The following is a 20,005-nucleotide window of genomic DNA, read 5'->3' as shown; positions in this document are numbered from 1 at the left end:
AAAGTCATAGTGATGACTGATGATCCATCATGAAGGGATTCATAAAATTCTAACATGAAAAAGAGTAAGAAGAATTTAGCTCTCTTCTGCCATTTAAATATGCAGAAAGGGGTATATTGTGCTATGATGGGTCCTCTATTATTTGGAAACCAACTGAAGGCCAAAAGCCATATATTCTGCATGATGGAGTTAACATTTTGGTATTCTTCCACCAAGTACAGTTTTTGGTATCGGGGCAATAAGAAAAGCTGGACCTAAATCTTTTTTCTTGATAGTAATTACTTCTCTGAGTTCTTGTAAGCTTATGCTTATGTCATCAGTGATCATACTACATCAGTGATTATAAAAAAGATTTCCTTTTACTGGCCTCTTTTTTTGTTGTCTTCCATTTTTAAAGCATCAGGACTTCTCCCGTGGCTCTTGCCTTTGCGTCATTAACTGTTGACTGTTACTTCATTGTAGTCATCTTTAACAGTATTAGCTTTCTATGTGCAGGAAAACCTTTTTAGACAAGCAGTGTCTTACTGTATTTTAAAGTAGCATATGCCACAAAGACTGTGTCATGACCTATTTCTGCACACATACATTAGTATCCCAGGGGATGGTTTCAGTTTCACTTGATTGCCCTTTACTCACCTCCAGCGTGCGGCCCGGTTTTTAACAGGCCACTGACTGGCCCAGGGATGGAGGACCCCTGCTTTAGATGACCAATAATAGAACGGTGCATCTATTTTTACGCTGCTTGATCTCTTAGTAATTTCTAGTACCTTTGACAATGATATTCCTCTTGGCCAGGATTGGGCTCCATTTTAGGGCAATTCTCTTCCTTCCTCTTCTTAGTTTCTCTGTTAGCAGTGATAAATTGACCTTGAAATATTGACCTTCTCAATGATACGTTGTCACTGAAATGTAAGCTATTTGGAAGTAGCATTATGAGCAAATCAGATGGATCTGAGCTATTATCCTTCCTCTTCTAGAGTTGTATATAAAAGGGAAATTAGAACATAGTTGTTCTGTCCCCACACCTCAGTCCGGGAGGCACGTGAAATGACTCAATTAGCCGGCAATTTAGTCCACGGCAGCTATCAGCTCTGGCAGCAAACCAGTGGGCATCTGCCAAGGTTTTCTTTTATTTTCCTGGATCCTGGCATGTCAGAAGCTCGTTACTGGAGCAAACCAGGAAGTCAGGAACAAAACAGCAATCCAAGCCAATAGTTCAGCTCAAGTCTTCTCCAGTCAGTTGATTTGTTCGTCATGAAGTAGTATAGCAGCCCCTCCTGCTTTTATACCCTGTGGAGCGTGGCTCCGTGACTCAGCACTTTCTAGACCTGCCCCACCCCTGCTTCTATTGTTCCTGCCTCTCTTGTCTACGAAACCTGGGATCTAACCAGGATTGATTGTGCACAACTGGGTCTGGGAGCATTGCCTGGGCAGGGGGTGATACAGGAGACAGAGGCCTCGTTACTTCCTCCACCTGGCCTGCCTCTGGCTCCTGGAGCTGAGCCAGAGAGGCCGGCCCTGCGGAGGGAAGCCCTGACGGCCCTTCCCCCTTACTCTCTGAGTCACTGTCTGGCAGGGGGCGAGGCCCGGGGGGGGCCTGGAGCCACAACAATAGTGTTCTGTGAGACTGTGATTCAAAATCCTCAGTTACTCCTTTGGATTTAACTGCATCTAAACTTCATTGTCTTATAAGTCTACACTTAGGGCTTATAATTCTTCAGAAACACTAGTGATTCAGGAGCAAGTAAATATCCAAGTCAGTTGTTTGCCTCAGTCAGATGCTGACAGTAATTTTCTCCCTTGTGACCATTACATTAAAGATGCTGACTAACTTTACCCTCAGAAATAATAAACACAATGCACTAGCAGACAAATATTGCCTTACACAATGTAAGCCGCCCTGAGTCTTCGGAGAAGGGCGGGATATAAATGTAAAAAAAAAAAATATTGCCTTGAAACAATTAGTTTCAGTATTAAACTTTCTAACATGGAGGTTGATATGGTAGAAATTATTGGTACTGTTGTGAGCTATTTTTTCTGCAAGTTGTATCAAGCAAAAGTTCTCACAATATTGTTCTAGTCCAAATATTCAGTTCTTTCCAAATCTGCATGGAATCTCTGATGCCAAAGCTCTAGAGTGGTGAGTATAACATGCAGTCCAGTCTTCAGATATGCCTTGTGTGAAAAAAACCCAAAGATTTGATAGCTCTTATGTTTTCCATTATGAAGCAAAGGCACAAATGTTCTGTGACTTCCATGGTAGTTTTTGGACAGTCCTGCTAACAGCAGAGATGCATGTAAAAGAAGATGTAACAACTGGAGGAAATCGGAAAAGAAGAAGAGCTAATTGAAGTAAGTTCAAAATAGGAATACATGAAGCAAAGCTTGTCATAGGGAACAAGCAATTCAGCGTTTCAGAAATCCATCACAAGTAGGACCTTGGAATAATAGCATGAAACATACTACCTACTTTTTCAAACCATGAATTGGAAATGAACGCAGCTATTTGAAGTCTTTTTAACAGTCATCACATCCAGTGAATTAAAGATTGATAGACAGAGGCTCAAGTGTCCTGTCAGGAGGACAGAATGATTTGAATCAGGAAGGCATCCATTTCAGAGTTCATGTATTATTGAATCAGAAGTGGTTGGTTACCGCTGATAGAGCAAGAGATGCTCGGTGAAAAACTAGGCCTATTCTCTCCCAGTTATGATACTGTATATCTGTGAAAAGAGTATGTGCTTACACTTGTAATTAATGAATCAATATCACTGGCACGGGTTTTGAGGAAGCTAGGACAAGCAAACTATATGGAGATATTTTCAGTTCAAACTGTATCAAAGTGCTTAGGTATTGTATTTTTTGTCAGTTCAATCATATCAGATTCTTGGAGACCGCCAGTTTTCTTGGCAAGTTTTTTCAGATGTGGTTTGCCATTGCCTCTTTCCTTGACCTGAGAGAAAGTGACTGGCCCAAGGTCACCCAGTTGGCTTCATACCCAAGGCAGGAGTGGAACTCACAGTCTTCCAGTTTCTAGCTTGATGCACCAAACTGGCTCTTTAGATAAACACACTTAAAAGCACTACGCCAACCTGGCTCTTTGGATAAACACACTTAAAAGCAGAGAGTTTTATTGTGAAGGCCAAACCTATTTTAAATTCTTATTTAAAATCCAGTTAATTCAAAGTCCAATTTAAAATTCCCATTTTGATGTTGGGAAATTTCCCTAATAAGCTTTAAGTAAAGTGATGGACCTTTAAAGTTCTAACAATGGAGACTTAATGTTTTGCTGTTAAATAGAGCCTTTATAAAAACAATGGATTTAATCCAAACCTTTAAATCATTTACCCCATCTCCTTAGAAATGAGGCATAGATTTTTGTTGGTACCTTCTGAATTTCTGCAAAGATATTAAGCAAAACCATTTGCTTGAGAACATTTGCCTGTACCTTACTCTTTTCTTCTATAAGCAAGGAAATTTTCAGCCTCTCTATTTAGATATATTACTGAAGTCTGTCTGCCGTCAAAGATTTCACCAAGTATAATTATCTTGCATGCCTTCATCTGTATCTTCACATTGCTGAGATCCAGTCATTAAATAAACAAAAAAGAGAGGGTGGGACTTTGTACTAATAATAAATGATGATGGTTGTTTTTTTGTCTTTTTCCATTCACGCAATCACTTTTTATTCCATTTATCAATTCATGCTTTCAGCTTTTTTGTTTACAGATGCAGGACTATCTCTTTCAAAGTCGTTCTTATTGTCCAGTATGTAAATCCTGGGTTAGAATGTGGAAGGTTCCTCCCCCTGTGCGAAATTCAGGAAAGATGAAAAAACGTGGGATTTTTTTTTATTGTTAACACCAATCTTTTGGAATAGCCTTCCATGGAAACTTGAGTCGTGCCTTCACACCTGATTTTTTTTTAGAAAGATAGTTAAAAAGGAGTAGTTCAGACAGGTTTAGGAGTTAAGATCAGATAATGAAGGCAACTATAATGATGTTTGGAATATGAGTTTAAATTCTGATGATTTTTTATGATTAATGCATTTGTTACGGTATGCAAGTAGCCTTCAATTTATGCCCATTCATTGAACAACTGCTCAAAATTATGCCAGTATTGAGACGACTTCCGGTATCCAGCGGCAACGGACGTCTGGAAGGTTTCTCCTGCCTCCAGCGCCCGAATCCGGCCGCCGCCGAGGCCCTCAGGGGCCAGGTGTTCCGAAAAGGACACCTGCCGCACGGACGGCTCGCCAGGGGTCTCCCAGCCGACATACAGGACTGTGGGGACCGATGCTGGCGCGTCCTAGGCTCGGCGGGGTTCGAGGCCACAGGCCGCGCCATTATTTTGGTCGTCGCCTGGGCGCTGTGCCCGTGACACCGGGCATTGGATTTATAACTGCAGCAGCCTGGTGGTGAACAGGGCACGGAGAAGAATTGAGGAGGAGAAGGAAGGGAATATCGGTGGCGTGGTGGAGTGCTCCGGTGCGGGGGTTTTCTCCCCTGCGGTTGGAAGGAGCACGAGTTATTCTGGAGAGAGGAGAACTTAAAATAAGAAGATTACGGTTTTGTGGAGCTCTGGAGAGAAGAGGTGATGGAGAAATTTAGGAGGGAAGGTTTGAGGCCCCTCCTTCTGGGGAACAGTGGTGGCGTCCAGCTTCCGCCTTCACTATGAGAATTTTGATGACATCACTTCCCTTGACTTCCTGGTTGACTAACTGTACTCTGGACTCGTTGCTCCTGTGAGTGCCCCTGGTGGATCCGGAGGAAATTACAAGGATACTGTGCCTGCCTGAGGATTTTGTATTTTTTTTCCTTAATGGCAAAGGTCAGAGACCAACTGCTGGAGAGATGGAGAGAATTTTGGAAAAGTTATCTAATATGGACAAGAAATTGGATGAAATAAGAGCAGAAATTGTGACTATCCAAAAGGATTTAAAGGATACTCAACAAGTTTCAGCAGAAAACAAGCAGAAAGTGGAAGGTTTGGAGGGTGAGATGCGGGCAGTGCAGAAAGGAGAGGAGCCGACAGGCAATGCTGTGCTTGGACTACAGATGGATAAAATGTCTTATTTCCTTAGGTTTCAAAATTTGGAAGAAGTGGACCAAGAAGACTTGAGAGATGTTGTGACTAAATTGTTGGGAGAATTTCTTGGGAGAGGTGTTGATTTCATGAATTGGGATGTGGATCGAGTTTATAGAGTTAATTCAATATGCACGCACGCATGCAGTTCCCAGAGAGGTTCATGTCAAATTTGTGAGAAGAGAGACGAGAGATGAAATTTTAGAAAACATAGGAGTGGGGCACTGATTTACAGGGGCAGGGAGATAGCCATTCTGAGGCAGATTCCCAGACAGGTACGTGAAAAAAGAAAGAAATATTATTTTTTGTCAAGCAAATTGTACCAGAAGGGAGTGGGCTTCAGATGGCTGATGCCAGAGGGATTGATGATTTTCCGGGAGGGCATTACGAAAAAAATCAGTACAATTGCGGAGGCTACGGCCTATGTGGAGGAACACAAAGCCTTCCTGGAATCAGATGACCCAGGAATTGAAGAAGGGGAGGTTATAGATCATGGGGCTGAAGCGGCTGGCGCTGTTGCGGCCCTGGAGTTGGGTCAGGCTGAACCCAGAGTTCTGAGATCCAAAACTAGGAAGTGATAAAGATATTTGGGATTGTGTTGGTTTTCCTTATTCTCTTTTGTACGATATTCTGTTTATTCTTGACTCTTCTTTATTACGTATTTAAAATTTGCAAACTTAGCTACTTCGTGTCACCTGCTTGCCTTATGGCTGTTGTATGTGTTAAAAAATTTGAGTAAAATTCTTATTTTAGATAAGAAAAATGAAAATTTACCATACCTGATATGTATTTGTATAAACCTTTTTTGACTAATAAAAACTTTTTGAATAATTAAAATTATGCCAGTATTGAAAACAGTGACTTACAACCACTCCTTGTAATTATGGTCGTTGCAGCTTCCCCATGAATCATGGATCATTCCATATGATTGTGATTCAGGCACTTGGCAGCTGGTATGTATTTATGATGGTCGCTTTGTCCCTGGGTCAGATGTTCATTATTTGTGACCTTCCCAGGAAGCTTCCAACAAACTCAATGAGGAAGCTGGATTTGCTACACCACTGCAGCAAAAAAAGTCATAAAATTGGACATGACTTACTTACAATCACCTTGTTGAACAACAGAAGTTCTAGTTACAATTGTGTTTATAGGCTAAGGGCTACCTATATGGATTTTGCTATGGTTACAGTATTGTTTTGATCATCCGGTTTAACTGTAAACCACCATGAGTTTTGTGGATTGTGGTGCATAATTATATAAATAATACTGATTTCCTTGACTTTTACTAAGCGACAAAGCAAAAACTTCCGAACCTTGCTGTCTCTTTCTCATTTCAGAGAGGAAATGCTGAGTTTTACATAGCGCCACAAAATATTCATTTGTCTTAGCGCCAGGAGTGCCAATTCTCAATGTATAATTGGTAGTTTAAATAGTTCTTCAGAATTTATTTCAAAACGCAATGCAGCCATATAGCAACAACAAACCTTTTAATATTTCTAAGGAACCTCATTTGATTAAGATGCGAAAACAGCCTTGTAAATACTTAGAACATTGCTGCTGCTTTTAGAGAGGAAGGAAGAAGCCATAGCTTGCAGCTCTGCAGATAAACTGGTTTCCTGATCAGTGAGGAACTGCTAGTTCCATGCTGCACTCTATGTCTGAGAGAAATATCATGGCTGGAAAATTTTATCAGAATTTACTAACTGAAGACTCATGTAAGTATTGTGCAAAAGCAAGGGTATCTATGGTAACCCTGATATTGCTAAGCTATAAATCCCAGCATCCCTAGGAAACATGGCCTGTGGTGAGGGAACCTGGGAGAGAATAGTTTAAACATTTAACACCATACCAACAGCCATGACTAAAGCGGTGCCTGAGATGGCCTGTCTTTATAATAAGCTTGGTCTTAGCATAACATACTTTGTGAACCCAACATTTGTGGTTTGTTTAATCAAGCAAACAGTGATTCTGCTTAACCTTTTTACCCAATCACTCAGTCACGCTGAAAGATTTCTGAGCTACAAGTTTGTCCTGAGCACTAGGATGAAATGAATCTCACAGCCTTCATTCCGCACGCATGCACAACTCCTGGATTTTCTTTCTCATTTTGGAAGAATGTGGACCAAGGACCACTCCTTTAGTCACTGCTGTTTGTTCGGTGTCAACAAAAAGTTTAAAAGGACCTGAGGTCTTTGTTTTGAAACAAGAAGAAAACAGATTGCTCTAGCAATTGCAGGATGTGAAAGAGGATGGAACACATATGTTCTCTCTCTCTCTCTCCTTATTTGGGTTGCTTTGCTGGAAGGATTCTAGGCTGAGCAAGCCATCGGTTTAACTTTGGTAGTTGCTATATGACAGGAATCTACTAACAAGGCCTTTAATGCATTATGTAGCTGCTTTAGAGCTTGCCCTAAATTCTCTACCTTCCCCAAAGTCTCCTATCATGCACTGTTTTTCCTTTCATTTGAGACCAGAAGCAGTGAGGGAGTGTGGTGGCATGTCAGCTACCCCGGTACCTGGAGGAAACCGTCTATCTAGACCCGTTCCAGTCCGGTTTCCGGCCCGGTTACAGCACTGAGACGGCTTTGGTCGCGTTGGTGGATGATCTCTGGAGGGCCAGGGATAGGGGTTATTCCTCTTCCTTGGTCCTATTAGACCTCTCAGCGGCTTTTGATACCATCGACCATGGTATCCTGCTGCACCGGTTGGAGGGATTGGGAGTGGGAGGCACCGTTTATTGGTGGTTCTCCTCCTATCTGTACACTGAGAGCATATGCACCAAGACAAATTCCTTGTGTGTCCAATCACACTTGGCCAATAAAATTCTATTCTATTCTATTCTATTCTATTCTATTCTATTCTATTCTATCTCTCCGATCGGTCGCAGACGGTGTTGACGGGGGGGCAGAGGTCGGCCCCGAGGCGCCTCACTTGTGGGGTGCCTCAGGGGTCGATCCTCTCGCCCCTCTTGTTCAACATCTATATGAAGCCGTTGGGGGAGATCATCAGTGGTTTCGGTGTGAGGTACCAGCTGTACGCTGACGACACTCAGCTGTACTTTTCCACACCGGACCACCCCAGCGAAGCTATCGAGGTGTTGTCCCGGTGTCTGGAAGCCGTACGGGTCTGGATGGGGAGAAACAGGCTCAAGCTCAATCCCTCCAAGACGGAGTGGCTGTGGATGCCGGCATCCCGGTACAGTCAGCTGCAGCCTCGGCTGACTGTTGGGGGCGAGTCATTGGCCCCAATGGAGAGGGTACGCAACTTGGGCGTTCTCCTGGATGGACGGCTGTCTTTCGAAGATCATTTGACGGCCGTCTCCAGGAGAGCTTTTCACCAGGTTCGCCTGGTTCGCCAGTTGCGCCCCTTTCTAGACCGGGATGCCTTATGCATGGTCACTCATGCTCTCGTGACATCTCGTCTGGACTACTGCAATGCTCTCTACATGGGGCTCCCCTTGAGGAGCACCCGGAGACTCCAGGTAGTTCAGAATGCGGCTGCGCGGGTGATAGAGGGAGCCCCTCGTGGCTCCCATGTAACACCTCTCCTGCGCAGACTGCACTGGCTGCCTGTGGTTTTCCGGGTGCGCTTCAAGGTTTTGGTAATGATCTTTAAAGCGCTCCATGGCATAGGGCCGGGTTACTTACGGGACCGTCTGCTGCCTCCGAATGCCTCCCACCGGCCCGTGCGCTCTCACAGGGAGGGACTCCTCAGGGTGCCATCAGCTAGGCAGTGCCGACTGGCGACGCCCAGGGGAAGGGCCTTTTCTGTGGGGGCTCCCAGCCTCTGGAACGAGCTTCCCCCAGGACTTCGCCAACTTCCGCCGCGAACTTAAGACACATCTATTTATCTGCGCAGGACTGGACTAGATTTTTAAATTTTAATTGTTTAAATTTTAGATTTGGTTTTAAATTGGGTTTTATTATTTATATGTCTATTTTAAATATTTGGCCTATTTAATAAGTTTTTTAGATTAATGTTTTATTTTGTATATTTATGTTGTTTTTATATGGCTGTACACCGCCCTGAGTCCCTAGGGAGATAGGGCGGTATAAAAGTATGAATGAATGAATGAATAAATAAATAAATAAATAAATAAATGTCCTTGATTGCCCTTATCCTAGTGCCTATCAGTGGATACCAGTGGATATCAGGGTGGCTTATTTATATGTCTTATTGTCTTAATGTTGTTGATGGTGTTTGTGAAGTTGTGTAAGAAGTAATACATAAATAAAACCTCCCTTTAGGCAAAGAGGGGTTAGGACAACAAACTGGAAGGTAGTTTTCGACTTATGACCACAATAGAGCCCAAAATTTATGTTGTTAACTGAGGCATTTCAGACATTTAAGTGAGTTTTACAACCTTTCTTGCCACAGTTATTAAGTGAATCACTGCAGTTGATAAGTTGGTTAACCTGATTGTTAAGTGAATCTGGTTTCCCTGTTGACCTTTGCTTGTCAGAAGGTCACAAAAGGTGATCACAAAACCTTGGGACCTAACAACGGTCATAAGTATGAACCAGTTGCCAAGCAGCTGAATTTGGATCACATGACCATGGGGATGCTACAAAGGTTGTAACTCTGAAAAACGGTCCTAAGTCACTTTTTTCAGTGCCGTCGTAACTTTGAACGGTCACTAAATGAATGGTTGTAAGTCGAGGATTACTTGTAAATCAAGGATTACCTGTCTGTTCATCACCCTTGACCTCCATGCAGGAGCAGAGGTAATAGGGGGAAGGAGCCCAAATGGGGAATTGAAGTATGGAGAAACAGTTCTACTAAACCTGCAATTGGCCCCGAGATCAACACTGTGGTATCTATTTCTTTTTAACAGCTGTCTTTTGAATCCCTCTTTTGCCTTGAATTTTCCTTTGGTTGATTTTGTGCCATCAAGTCATATTTTTACTCCTAGCAACCACATGGATAGATTTTCTCCATGACAGTCTGTCCCTAACCTGGACTTTCAGATCTTCCAACAGTGCATTTATCACCACCAAAACTTAGTTCACCTACCTTGCTCCTGATTGTCCTCTTTCCTTCTACCTTTCCCAATATTAGAGCCTTCTTCGGAGGCTGCATCTTCCTCTAGGATTTATACAGAAGTGCACCGATCCAGAGATCTTGGGAATATTGGCTTTCATTAACAACACAATTGTATCGACTTATTTATTAAATAGCATACCTCAGCGCTGATGGATTGGGACTTGAAAAGCTACGGGGACATTCAAAGAGCAAATACATGAAGCACAGCTAGTCCTCGACTTGCAACAGTTCGTTTAGTGACCGTTAGAAGTTACAACAGCACTGAAAAAAGTGACTTGTGACCATTTTTCATACTTAGGGCCGTTGCGGCATCCCCATGGTCACATGATTAGTATTTGGATACTTGGCAAGCGGTTCATATTTATGCCGGCCGCAGGGTCCCAGAGTCATGTGATCACCTTTTGCCACCTGCTGACGAGCAAAGTCAACGGGGGAAACCAGAGTTACTCAACAACCATGTAACTAATTTTAACAATTTCAGTGATTCACTTAACAGCTGTGGCAGGAAAAGTTGTAAAATGGGTCAAAACTCAACAAATTTCACAACATAAATTTTGGGCTCGGTTGTGGTCATACGTTGAGGACTACCTGTATTTTCGGGCTTCATGAAGCTAGGTGAATGTGATGGTTCTGAGGTCACTTCTCATGTTTTAACCCATATAAATGTATGTTTGTGTGCCTGCTGAAAGCCAGACTGAAGTGTGATGACATTTTTGGATGGCTGTTTTTGCAGTTTCCTGGTTATATGGAAGCATTGTAAAGGCAAGTCTTGATATGAAACAGTTTTCTTTGTAGCACACCTGTCCCATAACATCTGCATTTGATGTCCTCTTGGAGGGAATGCAGTGGAACAGATACTGCGTCGGTGTTGATTGATCCTGAGATGCGCTTAGTGATTGCCCCAGCAACCCCTCAGAGCAGCTGTTCGCTAACAGGCAACACTGTAATCGCTTCCTTTTCTAAAGTAGACAAACTGAGCGCTTAGTGGAGCATTTATTTTCCTTTTTGCAAATGGCAGTGTGGGCCTTAAGTCTTTCCTGCAAGTCTTTCCTCTTTTATTAAAACTGATTAAACATGCCGGATTGTAACACTCAATATTGACGAGATTCATTTTGGAAAACTTAACAGATTCAGATAATTATTGTTAAATTGTGTACATTAACCATGACTTCCTTATAAATGGTCAGCAATTTTATACATCTCTGAAATGTATCCGTGGGAAGTTTGTTATTTAATCCCTCCAATTACAGGTAGTCCTTGATTTAAAACAGTTCATTTAGTGACCGTTCAAAGTTACAACAGCAGTGAAAAAAGTGACTTAGGACTAGTTTTTCACACTTACAACCATTGCAGCATCCCCATGGTCATGTGTTCCAAATTCAGATGCTTGACAAATGGTTCATATTTATGACAGTTGCAGTGTCCCAGGCTCATGTGATCCCATTTTGCGACCTTCTGACAAGCAAATTCAATGGGGAAGCCAGGTTCAACCACATCAATAGCTTAACTGCAATGATTCACTTAACAACTGAGGGAAGAAAAGTCATAAAATGGGGCAAAACTCACTTAACAAATACTTCACTTAGCAACCTTAATTTTGGGCTCAATTGTGGTTGTATGTTGAGGACTACCCATATAGTTTGAGATCCTTAAGCCAGTGTATGGCTGTAGAACAGATGTTTTAAATAATCATTTTCTGCACAGTAGGAGTATTTTGGGAAGAAGTATTATACTAAAAGTAGTGGAAAGTTGAAAATAATTTCTGACAGGTGATCCACAAATCAGAGTATTTATTACTATAGTTATTTTAATTACACAGTGAAACCAATGCTATTTTCCTATTACGGCATTTGTGCTCTAAACGAAACAAGATCAATCCGTGTCAAGTTCTGACTCATCTGGACATGCCAATTTTTGGTGAAAGGTATTCAGAACATTTGGGGGAATTATATCATCCACAACCAAAGTGATCAAATCTATATGTGTTTATTTTTTGAATGACGAGTAATGCTATCTGCTGTCTTCAGTAACTGCACCGCTAGTTATTGGTTTTGTGGGAATGGATGCTTTGTTGTTTAAATTTGTTAGCAATGGAAACCGTACCAGCTACCATACTTTCAGGGTCATAAAAACTATCCTTGAAGAATCCACATCAGAAAGGCAGGGGACAAAATGCCAGAGCAGCTCCAGTTCTGATTCCTATGTAAATGTTCTTCCTCAGCAACCTGCCCAGCCTGGGGTGGAGGGATGTCAAAGGCAAAAACGTATCTGTCACGGGAGTAAAATCAGAAGGGTTTTTCCTGCCCATCTTCATCCCATTTTCCAGCCGTCCTCTCAGCCTGCCTGGTCTGCACAGCAGGATATGCTGTACATTTAATAAACTGTCACTTGAGCCCACCTTGCTTTTGGAAGCCAACAGACTGCTAAATTTGGGATATTATGTTTGCTCCAGCCAAGTATCAAGTTCTCTGGATCACATGTGCTTCCAGCTGGTATTTAACTTTGGAACCTCTGTGAAAGTGAAATGCTTACTTCCCCAGACAGCCTCGATCAGAACTAGGGAAATCTGCTCCTTTTTTTTCATTATACTAGTCTTTTATCTTTGGGTTTCTCTAAGTCTCCCCCCCCTTTTTTTTTCTTTTTTTTTTTTGCCATTTCCTTTATTGTATCAGCGAGTGGAATAACTTTGGGATTCAAATTCTGATCAGCATGTTTTTGATTCTTTTAGCCACTACAGAATTAAAGGACTTTTTTGCAAAGGCTCGGAATGGTTCAATCCGTCTTATCAAAATCGTAATTGAGGATGGTAAGTTTTCATTTCCTTGACATTTTCAGCCTGTGTGTGTAACCCGTTCTGCACTTTCCCAGCATCAATTTTAACGGAGTACAGTGGTGGGCATTGTGCATTCAACCTATTGGTGAACAATTCTGGTGGAAGCTGCTATAATATAATTACTCAGGAGTCAGGACCAACAACTGTGACTTCAGGTGACAAGTGTGGAATCAACACAGCTGTACATTTAAAGAAGCAAATAATGTTCTTAGTTGTTCTTCCCCTTGGCTTCTTTTTTGACAATTCTCTTTGATGTACTAGTGCATTCATGTTTTCAATAATTATTCCCATGAGCATCCTGGGAAAAATAAACAGAAACTCAGTAGCTAGAATAAAGGGGCTGTTGTCTGGCCAAGACATGAAGACTTGTTTTCTAATGTGATGGTTTTTCAATAAAGCAGTTCTGTCCCAGATGTCAGTTTTTAAATTATTTTCAAAGTGTATGTCTTTTAGTGAAAAGTTCAAAAGAACTCCCAGCACGGGTGTTTCAGCATTGCCTTAGTTGTAATATTGTCCAAGAGTGGATCCCGTTCAGTTCAATATGCTTAAACCATATTAGCAGATATAGAAATGTTCTGGCTTATGAAATGATTGTGTTTGTTTTTATCTGTTTAGAATTTTTTTCCTGTTAACTCCTTCTAGCAAAAACCTGTGGATTACATTCAGCCCTCAATGCCCTTTTAGTAGAGGAGTGGGCAAAGCCTACATTTGAGAATTGATATTTGGGGTGGAATGGGACTATGTTTTAAGGGGCAGAATTGCTGTGTGAAGCCTTGTAGGCACCAAGACATTCACTTCACACTTTAACAATCTTCAAGTTCTGAATCCTTAGGGTTTCCCCTAATTGAGAACATAATTCTGCAAAGGTGATAACACACCTTTCAATCCTTAAAACTCATTTCAGTTCCTCATAACCCCAGAACTAGGCCCTGGCTTCTCTGGTTATCTTCTGAAGTTACTGGTTATGTCACCTGTATCTCCTGTCTTGGGCTCAAAGTTAAAATGGCCCATCTAAACATTTGAGCTGGGCCCCACTGAACAAAGAGAACCCATATAGTGTGGGAAAACCATTGATCTGTCTAAAATGATTATCCAGTAATAGTTATTATGTTTTGAATGTTGGCTCTTTTAACATTGGCTTACCAAACCAGATGTAATCATGTAGGGGAGAGAAGTAAGGGCAGTGTTTCTCAACCTTGGCATCTTTAAAGGTGATGGATTACAGTTCCCAGATTTCCCTAGCCAGCATGCTAGGGAGCCAAACTCAAAGCTGAAAAACACTTGTTCATTTTATGTTTAGGAAAAATGTAGTACCTGAAGGAGCCTTTATTCATGTCACAGCTCCTCCCAATATGAAAAAATCCAAATATAAAATTTTCTCCATGAGAACTAGACTCTTGTTTTTCCAAATTGTTTATAATCTTGTTTACTGGAGATCAGTTACATCCTGATGGAATGTCATCCCCATATCATCTTTCAAATGTTCATCTTCCACTCTGCCCTGATGTGTTTATTCTGTTGCAGTGGATAGATAATGAGTCAGGAGGATAAACATTTATTCATGACTATAGGCTACCCTAATATTTTTCAAGTAGAAGTCTAGATCTGTGTAGGCTAGAATGCTTATTATTTAAATTGCTTGGACATTATGTCACTCTCATTAGATTCCTATGCAAATTTCACTACAGGTAGTCCTTGACTAATAGAATAGAATAGAATAGAATAGAATAGAATAGAATAGAATAGAATAGAATAGAATAGAATAGAATAGAATTTTTTATTGGCCAAGTGTGATTGGACACACAAGGAATTTGTCTTGGTGCATATGCTCTCAGTGTACAGAAAAGAAAAGATACGTTCATCAAGGTACAACATTTACAACACAATTGATGGTCAATATATCAATATAAATCATAAGGATTGCCAGCAACAAAGTTACAGTCATACAGTCATAAGTGGAAAGAGATTGGTGATGGGAACGATGAGAAGATTAATAGTACTGCAGATTTAGTAAATAGTCTGACAGTGTTGATGGAACTATTTGTTTAGCAGAGTGATGGCCTTCGGGAAAAAACTGTTCTTGTGTCTACTTGTTCTGGTGTGCAGTGCTCTATAGCGTCGTTTTGAGGGTAGGAGTTGAAACAGTTTATGACAACAGTTTATGACAACAATTAAGCCCAGAGTTATGGTTGTAAATCATGGTGATCATTAAGCAAGGTGCCCAGGTGATTGCTTCATTTAATAATCACCATCCCAGCTCTCCCCATTACAGTCATTAAGCAGAGCACAGGTTGCCTTGGAGTTGGGAGGCCTGCTGCAGGCTGTACTGCAGCACTTCCCTAGCTTACACATGAACTGCCTCCACCCTCTGAGGTAACTGCTTCACTGGTCCCACACCAAGCACCCAAACGTTATTTATGTAACCAGAGGAGCAGTGAAGCAGCAGCTGTAACTTAAGGTAAAGGTTGTAAGTCCGTTCATACAGTACCATTGTAATTTCAAATGGTCGCTAAACAAATGGTTGTAAGTTAAAGATTACCTGTACTATATCCTTTTGATTTGTCTCTCTATATACACAGACACATCCATTGGATTCATGCTTCTCCCCTCCCCCCCCCAATTTTAAAATTTAAATTAAACTATTTTATATTTACACACTATTTGGCAGTTTATTGGGAGACAAATCCTTATATTTTCTGGGTTATTTCCAATATACATGTTATTGTATGCAGTTCTACCTAATATACTATTGTAAGTTATTTTAATATGTATTTTTTTGTATGTTGCTTTAATTAATGTCCTTAGTGTTTGTATACCCATCCCTAATACCGTATTTTAAGGCATGAGATCAAAAGGTGATTATGTTTCATGTATTCAAGAAAGACAGAATAAATCAGTCCCCAGTTTCTTTCCACCCTTAACTGTAAACCTCTTTGAGTTTCCCCATTGGCTTAGGAACGATGGCAATTTGGCAGTTTATTCAAAGTGGAAGTGTTTTATATCTTTCTCCACTTAGCTTACTAGCACTCTAAAAAATAGGCAGTCTTACATTCCTTCATGGGACACGATTTTCCAAAGAGTACAGGAGAACTTTCATCCACTACTAAATAGGGACAATCTAGGCATGCTCTAGAGTTGCATACTCTTTGGAAGGGTTAGATCTTATCCGAAGCTCAAGATGGAACATGACCTTCCCTTCCGTTTTATGTTGCTGATGTGATTGTTAGCTATTTAGAATGAGTAGATGCATTCTATGAATGTAACCTAGGAAGCTTTCTTAATCAACAGTGGATGAGGTATTTATATCTATGTGATGTGCCACTCTAAAACTTGAGGGCTTGTGGGGTGCTGACGTAAAAGGAATTTAAATCACGACACTTTCTAATATCTATATTTAGTGAACAGATAGTATGAGGGTCAAGGGAGATAGAGGACAAATACTGAGATAATGGAAGAGAGGACAGGCCTCAGGAAGTGCTAGCCATAGCCAATTTAGGGTGAGCTCAGAAATTAACCTGACAGATTAACTTGGGTTAGAACTTGTATAGCAACTGTCTGGAAATCCTTAGATGAGATTAGGATGTTGAAAAAAATCCAGAAGGCGGCAATACCAAGAAAACTTATATCACCAAAAGTCAATTTTGACTTGAGGGAATCTTTACCATTTTTAAGGAGGACAGGCACATCAATCAAGAACTCTGTTTTAGAGATTCTTAACAATATGGAAGGAAGGTGACCAAAAAAGTTGTTTAAGAAAGTTGCCTGGTTGTTATAATTGAACAGACTGGGAATAGTTTAAGGAACCTGCTGTTGCTATTATAAGACAAATGCTACTTTTAACATTAATTATTTTAATGACTTTAAGAAAAGTATCTCTTAACTTTTTAGTTGCCTTGAAAGTATATGCAGCAATTATCATGTTCTTTGGGGCTGATTTTTGCATCATGCTAACTTTCAAAAGAGTAGGGGAGTTTCAAACAACTTTTCCCATGTGGAATGAACGTATGTTCCAAGTTAATTGTGTGATGATCTATCAGTGTGACTTGTGCCTATGATTCCATGTCTTTTGTGTGTTGGGCTGCTGTGAGAGGAGGGTTGGTGCATGTACTGAAATAAAAGCATGAGGGGTCACTCACTTGTGCGGAGAACCTGGTAGCAGAGGCAGGGATCACCCAGAGCACCCCTTTACTTTCTTATGTGTTATTTTGATGGTTGGGAGATATTCTTTCATCCTTTGCTGTTGATGAAAATGACATCTTTTAGTGCAAATTACAGTACACCCCATCCAATGGGCATTTATTTTTATAGTATACTTATAAGGACAGAAAAGTTTTCAATTTTGCCTTTGTTTTAATCAAAGCCATGACATACCAGAAGCTTTCTCTTTGCCATCATCAGTTTACTACCCATTTCCAAATCATCACTAAGCCACTTGAAAATGTAAATGTTTCTCGGTCTCTGCTTTGGGTTTGTTTTTTTTTACATTTATATCCCGCCCTTCTCCGAAGACTCAGGGCGGCTTACATTGTGTAAGGCAATAGTCTCATTCTATTTGTATATTTATATACAAAGTCAACTTATTGCCCCCCCAACAATCTGGGTCCTCATTTTACCTACCTTATAAAGGATGGAAGGCTGAGTCAACCTTGGGCCTGGTGGGACTAGAACCTGCAGTAATTGCAGGCAGCTGTGTTTAATAACAGGCTTCTTACAGCCTGAGCCACACCCCGGCCCGGGTTGTTGTTGTTGTTGTTGTTTTGTTTTTTGATTGGGTAGAAAGAATTCTACAGAAAAGAACAACTCCTGGCTCTGAGAAACATCAAAAATCCATCTGACAGGCATTAAAAATATGACAGCTGACTCCTGTACAGCACAGCAACAGGTTCAATGTGATTTCCTATCCTTGGCTCACAGAGAGTGTTCAAAGAATTCAGAGCCATTTCAGCAGTTCCTGGCAAAATATATCAGTAACGAGAGCTGCTCCAGGAAAATTATTTCTGTGGAATGTACTTTTACTAGCTATTAAGGGGTAGGTGGGTTATAATATTTTCTCAGCTTCCAGTTGACTAGATTGGGTTTTTAAAACAGTATTTTTTTTGGTGGGGGGAGAGGGAGAGACAGAACCCTTGCCTTAAATGCCTTGTCTTGATAGGAGAGGTAGAGCTTAGAGTATTATCTTCAAAGTCTGTCCATCCCCCTGTTTTTTTAAAAAAATATGCTAGCTTTGTTCACTTTTATTCATTGCTTCTGATGATATACAACCGTGATGGTGAACCTATGGCATGTGTGCCACGGGTGGCACGCGTAGCCATATCAGTGGGCACACCAGCCAGCTGATATTTGGGCCTTCTGGGCCCACCAGAAGTAGGGAAACAGGCTGTTTCCTGCCTCCGGAGGGCCTGTGGTGGGTGGGGAAGGCCCGTTTTTCTTTCTCACCTGGCTCCAGATCCTCTCTATGCATCTAGGGAGGGTGAAAACAGCCTTCCCCAGGTGCTATGGAAGCCCAAAATGGCCCGTTTCCCAACTTCCGGTTGGACAGAACGTGACATTTTTTGCTGTCCCCAGCCTCCAGAGACTTCTAGAGAGGCTCTGGAGGCTGCGGACAGCAAAAAAGTCACTTCCTGTCCAACCGGAAGTTGGGAAACGAGCCGTTTTGGGCCTCCGGAGGGCCTCCGAGGGGGTGGGGAAGGCTGTTTTTGCCCTCCCCAAATGCATAGAAGGATCTGGAGCCAGGTGAGAAAGAAAAACGGGCCTACCAGGCCATCATGTGCCAGGAGCGGGGGGGGGTTGCACGCGCATGTGCAGGGCGGGGCACATAGAATTATGGGTGTGGGCATGCGCAGCGTGAACTTTCTCCCCCTGCCATTGTGGCATGTAATGGAAAAAAGTTAGCTATCACTGATATATAACATGCCATTTCCTCAAGGAAATACCGATTGTGAGAAGAATCTTCAAAACAATATTTTCAGCAAGGGAAATTGTCAGAAAAAAGTTAAATGCAATCACAGTTCAGTGAGATTGTATTCAGTGAGAATGCAGTGGTTCTCCTGTTAGTATCTTTTTCTGACAGTCCTCCAGAGATGTAGGGCTACAGTTCATTGCTATCTTTTACCACAGAAATAAAGTGAACACCAAGTGCCAAATGCTAAGTAAAGAGCTGAAGTGCCTTGTTTAACAGCATTTGTATACTGTTTATCCACTAGATCAGGGGTGTCAAACTCAGGGCCTGTGGGCCAGATCTGGCCCGTAGAATGCTTAAATCTGGCCCGTGGGACCAGCCTCTGGAAGTAGCAAAGGATCCACCCGTGGTGCATCTGGTAGCCAAAACGGGGCGGGGGGCGGCACTTGCGGGCTCCCCACACCCTGTTTTCGAACTGGACGGCCTCCTGCAGCACTCTGCCATCCAAAACCACAAGAGGCCCTCCCATACCCTGTGTAGGCCAGCAGGATACTGCAGGAGGCATCCATCCTGTCTCTCCCCTTTCCCACCCCCCACCCCCTCCCGCAGAGAACTACAATGCTGATCTGGCCTTCAAAGAAATCCAGTTTGACACCCTTGCACTAGATGATGATACAGTATGTCACAGCCTTCTTAGATTGGCTGGGAATTCTGGAAATTACAGTTATTTACTAGAAGAAACAAGACAAGGAAAGACAGGTGACAAAAGTTACAGTGAACAGTTACAGTGGTATCTTTCTGTACTGTGACTCCAATGTCAAAGTAAGTGAGAATCTCCGACAAACTTAGATTCAGTGCTATAACTGGTTTCATAAGGTAAGTTCCCCAAAATTCAGTGGAAACTTCACAGGGATCTCAATTTGCTATCATAGGAGTGTCCTCTAAGACATTCAGAAAAGTATTTAATTTTTTTTCTTTAGCCCTATCTTCCTTCACTTTTGTTAACATACTGACTTCTGATAGAACAGAGTATCCCATATGCCTATGCGTATTCTAGCCTCTTCCATTCTGCCCTGAATTCCATAAGACAAGACATATATAGCAGAAATATCCATATATATATTGATTCTGAGTAAAGAAACTGG

At 41.6% G+C, this 20,005-nt stretch overlaps 1 protein-coding gene across 2 annotated transcripts in view; it reads left to right on the top strand.

The window, feature by feature from the left end:
- Positions 1-20,005, top strand: part of TWF2 (twinfilin actin binding protein 2) — a 75,576-nt gene that overhangs the window by 9,111 nt on the left and 46,460 nt on the right. Inside the window, exon 2 of one of the 2 annotated variants that reach the window (XM_058168538.1) lies at positions 12,857-12,934. The exons of the other annotated variant lie outside the window; for it this stretch is intronic. Coding sequence (XP_058024521.1) covers positions 12,857-12,934 — 78 coding nt within the window. The remainder of the gene's footprint in view (positions 1-12,856; positions 12,935-20,005) is intronic. 2 annotated transcript variants of the gene reach the window in all.

This window comes from Ahaetulla prasina, chromosome 2 (genome assembly GCF_028640845.1).
Source record: "Ahaetulla prasina isolate Xishuangbanna chromosome 2, ASM2864084v1, whole genome shotgun sequence".
Taxonomy (NCBI): Eukaryota; Metazoa; Chordata; class Lepidosauria; order Squamata; family Colubridae; genus Ahaetulla; species Ahaetulla prasina.
Note: the sequence above shows the minus strand (reverse complement) of the source record. Positions and strands in the feature narration are given on the sequence as shown.